At 56.9% G+C, this 14,024-nt stretch overlaps 1 protein-coding gene across 1 annotated transcript; it reads left to right on the top strand.

Moving 5' to 3' along the window:
• Nucleotides 1–1,504: 1,504 nt before the first annotated feature.
• On the top strand, nt 1,505–5,709 carry DDN (dendrin). Its single transcript, XM_060657760.2, has 2 exons — nt 1,505–1,741; nt 2,153–5,709. The coding sequence occupies exons 1-2, from the start codon at nt 1,533–1,535 to the stop codon at nt 4,062–4,064; spliced, it is 2,121 nt and encodes a 706-aa protein (XP_060513743.1). The 5' UTR covers nt 1,505–1,532; the 3' UTR covers nt 4,065–5,709.
• The last annotated feature ends 8,315 nt before the right edge of the window (nt 5,710–14,024 follow it).

Here is a 14,024-nt window from a genome sequence, read left to right as displayed (position 1 = left end):
AGGGTCTGTACCCAAAGGGCTGCATGATCTTTTGCCTCTCCCATTCTCCCCTAAAACCCAACCAATCAGTCTCAGAATCTGAGAATGGAATAGAAGGAAAGATAAGGGACAAAATTGAGGAGCCTCATAGCTTATTCTTACTTAGTCCTCTTAGAAGAGGCAAATTATCCCTTCTTCCTCAGCAACCATTGCCATACACACTCTTCTCCCACCTCCCTGCACCCGTCTCCTCCACTGGAGCTGCTGCCATGGTTGCCAGGCATGGTTGCTAAGTCTCTGCATGGAAGGGTTGGCGTGGGCTGTGCTGCCACTAACATTACCATGGTGAATCAGGGGACACCTGGTATAGGCTTGGGGGGAGGGATCATGTAGATGTAAGCAACACCTTCTGCCCCTGGGACAGAATGATCCTAAAAGGTGACCATCTTAAGCACCACTTCAGGCGGGGGTGGGGAGTGAGCCAGGGATTGTGGCAGTGGTGAGGGGGAGCTCTACCCGGGGAAGTGGGGGCCACTTTTATCATTTCAGTTGCTAGGGGGTTGGTTTTGCCAAGAGAGCACAGTATTCCTCCTCCATCCCTTCTGAAAGGGTGCAAATGCATAACCACCGTGGTCTGTCCTCCATAAGGCTCAGCAGAGCTGTGTGGGCACAGAACAGTATGACCCCCAAGTGCTGGCTCCTGGATTGGGGGAGAGAGCCTGCTGCGGGGAGAGGGCTCCATAGGTCCCCAAGGACAAACATGTGGAACAGGAGTGTGGGACAGTTAGGATGGCCAAGACAGACTCCTGTGTGCAGCTGTACAAGCAGCCTTGGGCTGCAACACTGAGAGGGTAAGGAGTTAAGGGTGTGGAGGTTACCCTTTCTGGGCTTGGGGGAGGCAGCTCTCCCCCAGAGTCACATAAAAGCTGTGTGAAAACCACCGCCTCCTCCCTCCACCGCATGGAAGCTGGTTACTCATCTCTCTGCACCCGAACAGCCACTGCCGCTAAAAATAGACCCCCTGCACCCCAACCCCATGGAAACCAGCGGAGAGTGGCAGGCAAAGACCTTGACTTCCATTCCCATCACCTCCCTGTCCGGGAAACTGAAAACCGAGGCAGGAAGTCAGAGGCAGAACCCTGGTGGTCAGGCATCCCGACAAGAAGAAGAGGGAAGGATTAAAACGACAGGAAGCTTGAAGAAATGGGGGTGGGGGAGGGGCACCGTCAGCTTGGCAAGAATTAGAAGTCCCCTGCCCACTCACGCAGGTCCCATCAGGCTTGGGGGACATGAGCAATGGGAAGGGGCGCCCAATCCCGGGCCCCAGGGGGCGGCCGTGCACATGGGGGAGGTAACAGCGCTGTGCCGTCCGCGCCGCGCCGTGTCACATGCGCGCGCGCACACACACACAGACAGGCACACACGTGTGCCCGGGTATATATAGTCCCCAGTCTCTGGCCCTGTTCGCTCTGCAGTGGGCGCCGGCTCCTCGGGCTGGGAGGGGGCTCTCGGGGCGGGTGGGAGGGTGGGGGGCCGGGGTGGGGTGGGGCAGGATGCTGGATGGCCAGCTATTCTCCGAGGGGCCCGACAGCCCCCGGGAGCCCCAGGATGAGGAGTCTGGCAGCTGCCTCTGGGTGCAGAAATCCAAGCTGCTGGTGATCGAAGTGAAGACAATTTCCTGTCATTATAGTCGCCGCGCCCCTCCTCGACAGCCCATGGACTTCCAAGCCAGCCACTGGGCCCGTGGGCCCCAGAGCCGCACGTGAGTGAAGGAGGGGTGACGGGAAGAGAGTGGTGGGGCGGGGAGTGGGGTCCGGACCTCCCCGCAGGCACCAGCCAGTGCTGCTGGTCCCCCTTCTCTTTCCCACACCTCCCCCCACCCCATCCCGAGGGCTGGGGCCTGACTCGTCCCTCATTGTTTTGGGGGGCAGGAGTGGGTGTGAGGAAGGGCAAGAGGTGAGATGGGGCAGACGCTGTTAAAGTGTGCATGGAGAGATGGTGAGGAGTCCGGCTTCGACTTCAGCCCTAACGTATACGCACGTGCACACGCACACACACTCACACACACCCCTCCACACACCTGCCCCAAATGGTCTCCAGTGCTCCCAGCTCCCCGGATTTCGGCCCCCTTCCCCCACAAACTGCTCACCTGGGTTCCTGCTCATTGTCCCAGGTGTGGGCCGCGCTCGGGATCCCCTGAACCGCCGCCCCGCCGTCCCTGGGCCTCCAGGGTGCTGCAGGAGGCGACCAACTGGCGGGCGGGGCCCCCGGCCGAGGCCCGAGCCCGGGAGCAAGAGAAAAGGAAAGCGGCATCGCAAGAGCGGGAGGCCAAGGAGACCGAGCGAAAAAGGCGCAAGGCTGGTGGGGCCCGAAGGAGCCCCCTCGGTCGGCCCCGCCCGGAACCTCGGAACGCCCCTCGGGTGGCCCAGCCTGTAGGGCCCTCAGCTCCTTCACGACCCGAGCGCCTGGGGCTGGCGGGGCGACCGCCCCGTCCATCCGCGCAGCCTCAGAGCGACCCAGGGGCGGCGTGGGCGGGGCCCTGGGGAGGTAGGCGGTCAGGGCCCCCCAGCTACGAGGCACACCTGCTGCTAAGGGGCGCAGCCGGGACGGCCCTGCGACGACGCTGGGACCGCCCGCCACCCTACGTGGCTCCACCTTCTTACGAAGGCCCCCACAGGACCTTGGGGTCTAAGCGAGGCCCCGAGCCCTCCCAGGCGCCCGCCTCAGCAGCCTGTGCTCCGACTCCGGCCAGGACAGAGGGAGGGTTCACAAAGAAGAGGCTGGATCCTCGGATCTATCGGGACGTCCTCGGGGCTTGGGGTCTCCGACAGGGACGGGGTCTCCTGGGGGGATCCCCAGGCTGTGGAACAGCCAGGCCAAGGCTGGAGTCCGGCAAAGGGGCCGTGGAGAAAAGCCTGGGGCTGGCTAGTGCCGGCCCGAATAGTGGTAGTGACAGCCATCCCCAAGCCAAAGCTGCTGGGAGCCCAAGCTCGGAGACAGCTCCTGCGGGGTTGGCCGCTGCGACTCCCAGCCCACCGCGTCCCGCTCCCAGGTCCAGGCCCCGTCTCAAGGGCCCCGGGGAAGGGAAAGAAAGTAGGGAACAGAGCTGGCTCCCCAAATGCTGGATTCCCTCCCTTAAAAGGCAGCCACCGCGACATAGCCAGACCCTCCCCAGACCCTGGGCTCCAGGAGGCACTGGATGGAGAGAGTCCCTGGGTCATAGAGAGGGGGCAGGACCTGAGACCTTGGAGGGTTGGAAAGGGGCCCGCCGCGCCCACACCCTGCCCCGCAGCTCCCGCGGCCCTGCTCGGGGAGAAGGCGTCTTTGTCATTGACGCCACGTGCGTGGTGATACGCTCCCAGTACGTTCCAACCCCTCGAACCCAGCATGTACAGCTTCTGCCCAATGGGGTGCCGCGCGTCGGGGGGGATGCCCCTAACCAACCGAAGCCCAACAAGGAAGAGGTCGAGGGAGTCGCGGCCTTTCCCTCCCCATGCCAAAAACTGCTGTTGAGCAGTCGCTTTTCACACCAGCTCGGTGGGGGGCGAGGGTTCGAAGCTGAGGGCGGGAAGCCCCCGGACTCCTCCTTGGAGGAGCGCGCCTCCCGCATCTTGGGGCTCCCGGTTGGCGAAGTAAACCTGCAGGACGCCCCCACGCAGCCAGGTAGCCCAGAGCGCTCAGTCTTAGACCCACCGGCTTCGGGAGGCGCGGGCAGTGCCGAGGGCTCGGAGGAAGTGGCGGCTGTCCCGCGGCGCGCGGGCCGGGGCTGGGCGCGGACCCCAGGGCCCTACGCCGGGGCCCTGCGGGAAGCCGTGTCCCGCATCCGGCGTCACACTGCCCCGGACTCGGACTCAGACGAAGCTGCGGAGCTCAGCGTCCACAGCGGCTCTTCTGATGGAAGCGACACCGAAGCCTCGGGCGCCTCCTGGCGAAATGAGCGGCCCCGGCCCGGGGAAGGCGGGAAGACGGCAGAGCTGAGCGACAGTATCCGAGAGATTCTAGATGTCATCAACCGAACCGAGGAGGCCTTCTTCGGAGAAAGGGACACTAAGGGGATGCCACAGGGAAATAGGGAGCAGGAGTGAGAGGCCCTTTCTTGTATTTGTGTTCCCCAACCTTTCCATCTTTGGGCCCACTGGTCCTCTTTCTTCCTCACAGACTTCCTTGTACCCCTTACCCATAGCCGTTCCCACACTTGAAATAGCAGCCGCCCGATTGAAAGGAAAGGGAGCATGTGGCAATTCATGGTTTCTTTTTTTTCTTTTCTTTGTCCTTTCCTTTCTTACTTTCCTTTCCCTTCCTTTCCTTTCCGGGAGAGGCGAGGATGAGCAGTTGACTTTAATCCCTGCTCCATTCAGGGCACTGGGGTAAAATCTTCACCAAGGGCAGATGAACTAGTTGTGGAGCTGAGCAGAGAGACCTAGCCAGGACCAGGAGGGAGGGCAGGGATGGTATAGTCATAGGAGGGCAACTTAGGGTGGAGTCTCTGGGCTGGAGGGAGAAAGTGATGGAAGAGGCTTCTGAGTGCGGTGACCAGGTGACATAGAGGCCTTTGGCAGAAGAGGAAGGGACCCAGAAGCAGCCAGCAAAACAGGAAGAGGGCTTACTTTGGTGTCACAAGGCCCCAAACGAGGTTCCAATCCCAACTCTGACACTGACTGCTGGGTGACCTAAGGCAAGTCACTTCCCTTCTCCAGGCCTACTAATATGTAAAATGAGGGAGTCCTAACATCATCTCTGATGTTTTGGATCCTTGGGGGAGGATTTGTATCTTATCCTCTCCTCCACCGGCTGAGAAAGAGAATTAGGAATAAATGTACAGAGTCTGAGTGTCCCTGGGTGGCTTCATTTTCACCTGCACTCGTTCACAACTCAAGAGATTGTCCAAGGTTTGCAGAAGATCTGAGTGAGTGGCTGAGGGCTTCTCTCCCAGTATCTTAGGTTTAGGTGAGGGCTCCCCAAAGCAGAGCAGGAGTGTGGCCTTGTCGCTGTCCCTGGCCTGCAGTGGTCTGAGCTGGGGAGGGAAGGCAGCCAGTGAATCAGCTTGGGACCTCTTTAGGCCTTCCCCTTTTCCTCCTCTCCAGTGTTCCTTAGTGATGCTATGAATTGTTACCACAATTTCACACCCGGGTGGTATCACTCATCTGAAAGAACCCTGAAAATTTCTTGCATCTCTGCCTCTTCCAGAAACCTTGGCCAGGGAAGGAAGAGGGAGGCTGGTCCCCAAAAGCCTGTAGGTGTGGGGTGTGATACTCGCTGTAGCCACTATGGGGCGCGCGCAGGTCGCGGATTTCCCCAGTAGCTAATTCCTGAGTCCCCCGCCCCGTACCCAGGCACTGCTAGTTAACCAGTTGATTCCCAGTTACTGCGCGCCGGTCCCCCGCCTTCCAGCCGTGTGAGGTCGGGGGCAGTCCTCTGGCCTTCTAGACTTCGGGAGCGCGCGGAGCCCCTCTTTGTACTCACCCACGCCAAGTGGCTTGGGACCCAGACACTGAAGTCTTTTTTCTCTACCATCTTGGAGAGCTCTGTCTCTATTTACTAGCCATGCGAATTTGGCCAAATCACTTCACCTCCCTGAGCCTCAGTTTCCTCATCTGTCAAATGGGGGTTTATAAACACCTACCTCGCAGGGTTGTTGTGAGGATTTTATGCGATAATGTATGTAAAGCGCCTTGCACAGTGCCTGGCACACAGTAGGCGCTCAATAAATCTAAGCTTCCCTTTGTCCAATCTTGGCATGTTCTTCCTTTCACCGACCTACTCCCTCCCTCCGTTGTCCTTCCCCCAGGGTTCCAGTTTCTTCCCACTTGGTGGGGGGCTGGGGGGACTCCTTTCTTTGATGGAAACTCCCGGCTCAACCCTGTCTCCCCTAGTCCGGACTCTTCCTTCCTTGCCCCCCACCCCACCCCCGCTGGCTCTTCCCACTGCCCCGGTGCACTCCCCCCACCCCCCATTCCGGGCAAGGGCTGAGTCAGCCTGGGTAAATTTAGCCGCCGACTCGGCGGGGCGCGGGGGCTTCGCCCAGACTGGGTCGCAGAGTCCTGGCCCGCCCGCCTCTGCCCCCATCCCTGCCGAGTCCACCAGCTCAAACTCTGCGTTCAGAGCCCCAGCCCCATTCTCAAACCACTTCTGATTTGGGTCTCCCGTTATCTCCATGTCACTCCCTACCCTCACCAGACAGACTAGGCAGGGCAGTTTGGGAGGTCGCGCTGGACCACAGCCTGTGGCAAGCTGACTTTGGTTCAGTGAAGGGGGGAGTGTCTCCTTGGGCTTCTGAACCTGAAGGGAGAGCATTGATCGGAATCACCCTGGAGAGCTCATCCCAGAACCTGCCCGAGACCCATAAAGTCAGGTTTCAAGTTAGCTCTTGCTGGGGAGGAGGTAAAGGAAGTGAGGTTCACCTCACTTTGGGCAGAGATCAGTTTCCTAAGGTCAGTCTACCTTCTACCTACAAGTCGATTCTAACTATTGAGCACTTACTGAGCACCTGAGAGGAACCGGGCGCTGGCTGGGTTGGGCTCCAGGAAAGGGAGGAGTAAGTAAGGCCTGCCTTACTGCCTTCACAATGGGGTGAAGATGAAAACACACAAATAACGATAGTAGTGAGCAGGGAGTGGTCAGTACTACAAGGAGTCAAACCAGGGAGATTGTATGGATTTTACGAGCTCAGGAAAGGCTCCCCGAAGGAGGAGACATCTGAAATAGCATCTGGCGAAAGGGGTTCCAAGCAGAGGGAAGAGCAAAAATGGGAGCACGGATATGGGGAAACAGTATGTGTAGGAAATTACCAAACGGTCTGCTTAGACTGGAGTGGAGGGAACATTCGGAGCACTTGCGGAAGATAAAGGCAGGAGTGGAAACTGAGGGCACGCTGGGGTGAGGCTGGCCCACTAGGGAGAATGGGCCTTGGGCCTCTGGGCTTGAGAAGAGAATGGCCTTCAGGCCAGGAGGAAGACCGAGGAAGGCCAGGGCAGTGGTGAGAGCATCTGCCTGGAGTTTGCTACAGCCCAGGGGCTCCAGGCTCTTGGGCTAGTAGAAGAGGTGAGCCGTGCAGGATAGTGGGAGGTAGACTCCGCCATGCTGCGAAAGCCTCTTCGGGGCTGAACACCCAGGAGGCCAGGCTCTCAGAGCTCACCCACACTACTACCGTTACCAGAGAAATGGTGTAGTGTGGTGTTTAGCGCATGGACTCGGGGGCCTGGCAGCATGGCTTTAGATCTTGCCCCTACCTCACACCAGCTGTGTGACCTTGGGCAATTACTCAACCTCCCTGCGTCTTGGGGTCCTCAGTTATAAGATGGGGTTATTAATAGTGCCTTTCTCATAGGCCTGCGGGGAGGATTAAACGATTCAATATGTAAAAGCACTTAGAACCATGCCCGGCACATAGGAAGTAATACCTAAGCGTTAAGCTCTGATTATGATTTATCTCTAGAGCTATTTCATTAGTATTTGGGGGTTTAGGAACAGGAGGATGGGGAAGTAGAGATAGGGCAAGAGGTGGGACAGGCAGCAGAGGCCAGGTCAAGAGGAGCGGGGAGGTCTGGGATGGAGAGAGTCCCTTGAATGGGTGAATGGTGTACATGGAACCTCTGGGTAGTTAGAGCCGTGATGCAACCCACACCCCTTCCCCAGGACTTCCTCCATCTTTGCCTAAGGGTGGAGTCAGCGCCAGCTGCTAAAGATCTGGGGAGAAAGGGATAGAGAGGAGGAGAGGAGTGACTGCAGGTCTGGGGGCCAGCCCTTGGTGAGCCATATCTCAGACTGGCCCTGCGTGGCACTGTGGGTGGGAGGCTGGAGGCTCCCTGCTGCGAAAATGACTTCTAAATCTGGCTGCGTCTGCCAGCTGGTCAGCCTTGAGACGGAGGCCACAACCACCCCCAACCTTGGGACAGCCTCACAGGTCAGGTGTAGGGACAGCAGACGCAGGAGGGCGTGGTCAGGTTGGGGCAGCAGGACACTACCCTCCCAACAGCCAGGTTCTTCCCGGGAAGCCCTTTTCTGTTGTCCCAAACGGGGCCCAGTTAATATGGCCTTAAAGGCCCAGCGGGCCCCTTCCCCTTTCAGACTCTCGCGGGAGCCCTGGAACTTCCCTAGATCAGTCACAAATGGATAACAAAGAACCAGGCCGTAATTATGGGACTTTAGAGGATTCAGGGTCAGGAGTGTGCGTCTGGGGTATGAGGAAGAGAGAACCAGGAGAGTTCTGGCTGGACCTGAGTCTATAGGGAGTGTGCAAAGTGTGCCTGTGGGGAAAGGTGAGCATTCACTCATTCATTTGTTCACTCATTCATTAAACATGTGTGCCAGGCCCTAGGGACACACAAGAGACTCAGACCCGGTTCCTGTTTAAAGGGAGCTTCCGGTCTAGGGTGAGATCTCTATCTCTGTGTGAGATAGGGCGAGGGATGTGGGAGAGGAAACCCACAAAGACATTACAGTGTAGACTGTATACATAATATATGTTAATGAAGGCCTTCTTGAGGATCCAGGCAAGCATGAAGGAAGGAGAAGGTCCCTGACTATGACTTCTGGGAGTGGGAATATACCTAAGGACTCTGAGAGATGGGTTACTGAGAGTGAATTTGTTAGTGAAGGCAGACTCAGTCTGCCTACTGTCCTCTCCCCTGCATGTCTTGGCATGGGGTGGGGCTTCCTCCCTTGGAGCCCCGGATACTACATAGCTTTTTATGGGTACTTTTTTTAAAATTAATTTATTTATTTTGAGAGAGAGAGAACAAGAAGGGGAGGGGCAGAGGGAAGGAAAGACAGAATCCCAAGCAGGCTCTGCACCATCAGTGCAGAGCCCGATGCGGGGCTCGAACCCACAAACCATGAGATCATGAACTAAGCCAGGGTCAGGAGTCGGAGGCTTAACTGACTGTGCCACCCAGGTGCCCCTTTATGACTCCTTTTATTTTATTATTACTTTTAAAATGTTTGTTCATTTTTGACAGAAAGAGCACGAGCAGGGGAGGGGCGGAGAGAGAGGGGAACAGAGGAGCCGAGGCGAGCTCGAGCTCGAGCTCCATGCTGACAGCAGTGAGCCTGATATGACTCGAACTCACCAAACGTCAGATTGCGACCTGAGCCGAAATCAGACGCTTAACTGACTGAGCCACCCAGGTGCCCCTTTTTGTGTCCTTTTAAAGAATAGCTGCTTCCTGCATCCATCTATCCATCATGCATGCATGCATCCATCTATACATCTCACCTGTCCATTTATCCAGCCAGCTGCCAATCCCTCTGTCATCCATTCACCCATTTATCCATCTGTTCGTTCATCCATTCACTCATCCATTCATCCATCCATCTCTTCTCTTAATGAGGACATATGATATGCCTAGCTCAGTGCTACAAGGAATGCCAAGCACAGAGCCCACAGTCCTCGGGAAGGTGGAAGCCTAGTAGGAGGACAGGAAACACGCAGATAACCATCCATGGGACAGCCAGTACCTGCTGTTCATGAAAGCCCTACCCAGAAGCTGCTTCAGGAGGCAAGGCCACTTTGCCAAGGGGTATGAGAAGGGCTGAAGGTAGGGAGGGACACCTGAGATGGGTTTCAACAGGGGGAGATGGGGAAGAGGTGCTTTCCAGGGCATGAGCAAAGGTAGAGAGGTGGGAAAGCCCAAAGCTTTCACGGGGAACAGAGTCAGTGGGGAATTCAGAGGAGCAAGGACCTTGGAATGATGTGTGTGAGCCAAATCGTGAAGTGTCTCTGGAAAGCAAGGATAAAACGTTTGAGCTTTAGCGAGAGGGATTGAGGAAGAGGGGAGGGGCAGAGAGGTTTTGAGCTGCGAATGTCCCTCCTCAACACCTATAGCATTGTTTTCTCTGCTGCTTGATCACGGCCTTCGTTGGTCTTGTTATGTTGTGGAATCTCCTGCTGGACCATAAGCTACTTAAGGGTAGTGCCTTTGACTTAGCTCTGTATCCACTACAAGCTGGGCCTGGAGCAGGCTCCCAGCAAATGCTGTCAGCGGGTAGGAAGAAATGATAAAACTGTGTAACAGGAACACTGGCACAGCAATTCAGGGTCAGATAAATGGGAGGAGAGGGGGCTGCTGCCTGGTGTCCTTCCAGCCCCCACTCCAGCATAGGGATAAACCCCCACTTTCTTTGCTGGTCTCTCCAGGAGCTCTTCCAAGAGGCACCACAAGGTGGCGCTGTTCTGACTGTAGTTCTGTGTTCAGCCGAGGTCCTTAAAATGTTTGCAGTTGGAGGAGTGCCCATCCAAGAACTGTCCCTGGATGGTCTAGACATTTCCTTCCAGCAAGTGCTGAGACAGAATGAAAAGGTTAAGTGCAGCTATGGAAAAGCAGAGCCAACAGACCCCCAACCCCACTGCAAGTACCAGCCTCATGTATCCATTCATTCATGTGACAGTACCTACTATGTGTCAGGTACAATGTTAGGCTCTTGGAAAAACAGCAGTGAACGATCATAGTCCCTGCCTTCAAGAGCTTGACATCTAGTCTTAACCAAAAACCAAATCTTTTTTTTTTTTTTGCTATCGTTCTCTTTCTTTTACACACACACACACACACACACACACACACGCACACACACACACACACACTTGCCAAGCCAATCCCCTTGACCTGGGAAGCCATCTCCATGAGAAGTCTACTCTTTGGCACTGTTCATCCCTCCAAATCCGAGTTTCTCCCTATGGTTGCTGCATGGCCACATGAGTGTGACCCTTAGATGCTGCCTCCTTGGATAACTCCTCTTGCCCTCTCAGAGCTCCCTGACCAGCCCTTTCCTAGTCTTTCTCCCAACCTCCCCCATCACATCCACAGCCACACTGTCAGCTTTAGAAGCTCTAGGGACCTCCTGAGAGTACGTCTGCTATGGATTAGGGCCTCCTAATATTCTAGACCTCTGGAGGTTATAGGAACATGACCACTCATGTGGATCCACAGAAGGACCCTATGAGATCCTGGTGTCACCAGCCCAGAGGTAAGGAGCTGGAGTGTCCAGAAAACCAAAGAGCTCAGAAACATGCCCCTCTGTGGCCTGGGGGCTCTGCCAGCCAAACCTGTCCCTAGACAGGCTGCCTTCTTTTTCTCATCTACTTTGGCGGGGTGGTGGGGGGGGCAGGCCTCTCCCTAGCTGTGACTCCATGGTGGTGGCTGTGGGAGACACTGGTTGAGAGGTGAAGCATTGTGGGACATTGTCCACTTTCCCAACATGCTCCAGGGCCCAACTTAGCCCTTGGCGGGTTTGGGAGAAGAGAGGAGGGAGGGTTGGTGCTGAGAGTGGGAGCCAGGCCCATCGAGGTCCCGGGAGTGAATGCCGCATTGTTGGCCAGGCCAGAGTCACAGATAATTACCTCAATTAGTGACAATGGGAGAGTAATAAATACAGGCTTAGTGTCTCCTACCCCACCAGGGCTCCGAAGATTAATCCAGGCTGACGGGCGGGCCCTGAAAGGCGTGATGGACAATTCATTAAACTCCCCAAATGCCGCACAACCTGGGCGTGAAGGCTGAGTTAGCCCCCTGGGGGCTGCGCCTTTGTCCTGATTGTGTGTCTCCGCCGCAGCAGAGCCGGGCAGCCCCCAGAGAGCGGGGAGGTGAGTGGGGCTCCCCCAGCCGGGCCAGGCGGCGGGAGGATTAGGCCTTGGTCCGGCCCTGGTTGCCCTGGCACACCAGCCCGGCCGGGCTGGAATGTCCGTGGGGGGGAGCAGGCCGAGCGGAGGGGCGGGGCCGACAAGGTGGGGTAAGGGGGGCACACAAAACCGGGGGCAGGAGGAGTTAATTAGACGCCAGCCGAGGAGGGCGAGGGGCCACAATAGGGCCGAGGGGCTGCCAGGGACGGCCCCTTCACTTCCGAGGATTAATAGGGAGGAGGGAGAGGGGAGGGGTTCGGCCCTGGGGGAGGAGAACTGGAAGCTTCCCAGGGTGGCACTGCCCCCTTTTGCCCAGCTTGGCACCTACTTGGCAAGTGACTGGGAGGCAGGAGGCTCTGGCAGCCTGGGCAGGTGGCCCCCAGCATCCCACAAAGTGGCTCTTTCTCCTGGCATGGCGCCTGCATTGGGAGATGATTGAGCAGGAGGAGAAAAAGGACCCTTCATTTATCTGGGGAGTAATGGAAGCAGGAATGTTTAGGGGCCCTGCTCTCAACACCCTCCACCTCCACCAACCTACTCTGAGGCAGAACCAGGAAGGAGCCTGAAGCTTTACCCTTTCTGATGAGGCTGCCGGGTTAAAGCCAAGAAGTCCGTAGAGGGACTAGTGCTGGTGTGAACACACGGGAGCCGGGCCACTGTGTGTGCGTGCACATACACGTGCAGACACTTGTGCTCACAGGTATTTTGATGCCCGGGCCTGGTGCTCAGCAGGCTGTCAGTCAACGCCTGTTGAATGAATGAATGAACTCTGGTTTTGCTGAGGGTAAGTGAGTGTGAGAAAGAGGAATGATGCCGGGCTGCACCGTGACACAGGGTGGCCTTGGGCCCTTTCCTTCTGAGGTCCTCAGTGTGGCCCGGGAAGGATGGAACCCCACCTCTGAGCAGACGAGCAAATGCCCAGGAAAAATGAAGTGGTGGGGGTTCCTTCCCTTTGAAAAGGGCAAAAAAAAAAAAAAAAAAAGTGCAGTAGCCTCTTGGAAGCCCCACTTCCTCCTGTGCCCCAGGAACAGCCCTGGCTCCTCCCTAGGAGCCACCCCACCCTATCCCCTCCCAGGGAATGACAAGGGAGCGAGTTGGCGGCAGTTCCCTGGGCATATTTATAACCTGCTGCTCGCTCACCAGCGTCTGCTTTTAGCCCAGACGGGGGAGGGGGCAGGGGGGTGGTCTGTCTCATGCTGGGCGCCCCGGCTGGGTGTGGAAAGAGTGAGTAAGGGTGAGTGGTGGGCAGCTCTGTATGGATATTCCTGCTCACACCACAGCCAAACAGCTTATTTTCTCCTCATTTTGTTATTTTTCTCCCTCTAGCCTGGAGAGGAGGACTGAGCCAGCCTGAGGTGGGGAGGGGGGGGGTGCTAGACCCTGGGGTATTTGCAGCCCCACTGACAGGGTTTTTCCAGGGTGCGTGTGGCAGGGTGTGTGTGGTGCCGGCTTGCTGACCCCCTGGGGACTGCGCAGGCCTGCCGTCTCACTCCTCTCAGCTTTTCCGCTCCCCCCCCCCCCAGGGTATTTCAGGACTAGTGCCTCCCTCACCCGCTGAGGCCAACCATGTGTCCGGGGTCCCTGGCAGCCTCAGATCCCCCTGGGTGTGTGGCACCTGGCACCTGAAGATCAGAAGTGGGTGGAAGGGTAGCCTGGGTGGATAGGGCAGAGCTGGGGCATCAGGCCCATTCCTGACAACACTTGCCTATGGTGATACCTTTCCAGGCACAGCCCTTCGTGAGAATGGCACAGGTGATCATAACATGAAAAAGAATTAGCTTCTATGTAATGCTTTGCAGAGATCCCACACCCCTTTTGCTTGCCCCTCGCCGCCCCCCCCCCCACACACATACACACCTTTTTTCTTGGTGCATGGCCCCTTGAGGGCCCAGCCTCATTCTGCACTTCCTTACCCACTTTGAAGTCCCCGCCCCTGGAAGCGAGGGCTCCCATGCAGAGGACTGATTCTGGGAGTCTTTCATCAAACCTCATGGGTGTGCAGAGGGCTTTACACTTCGCTGAGCCTTCACTGCACTCCCTTCTTCGTCTGACAATACCAGTCAATGTGTTTGATTCCCTCGCCACCCTATAAACTTCTTCAAGTAGGCACGAGGGCTCACGCATCCCTGTATCCCCAGCCTTTGGCACACGCCTGGCACAGAAGAGGCGTCAGCAAGTGTTCAAGTGACCAGAGTTTTCACGTACATGACCCTCATCTGAACCTCACCACCTTCTTGAAGGAGAGGACTAACCACTGGCAACCATCCCTGTTCAATCGACAAGGTAACTGAGGCTGAGAAAACAACAGATTTGTTGAAAGTCTAATTAGGGCCAGAACAGGATTCGTTGCTTCCCTTTACCCTTCTTCAGCCCTTGTGTGTCAGTTCAGCTCAGAGGCCCCAGCTTCTAGGCCTGAAAGCTAATACCCATT

Source organism: Panthera onca, chromosome B4 (assembly GCF_046562875.1).
Source record: "Panthera onca isolate mPanOnc1 chromosome B4, mPanOnc1 haplotype 2, whole genome shotgun sequence".
In the NCBI taxonomy this organism is placed as follows: Eukaryota; Metazoa; Chordata; class Mammalia; order Carnivora; family Felidae; genus Panthera; species Panthera onca.
This window is presented reverse-complemented; position numbering and strand designations above follow the sequence as displayed.

Coding starts and splice junctions, on each gene's coding strand:
- DDN (XM_060657760.2), top strand. CDS start 1,533: ATGCTGGATGGCCAGCTATTCTCCGAGGGGCCCGACAGCCCCCGGGAG. Junction 1,742..2,152: donor CGTGGGCCCCAGAGCCGCAC/GTGAGTGAAGGA, acceptor TCATTGTCCCAG/GTGTGGGCCGCGCTCGGGAT.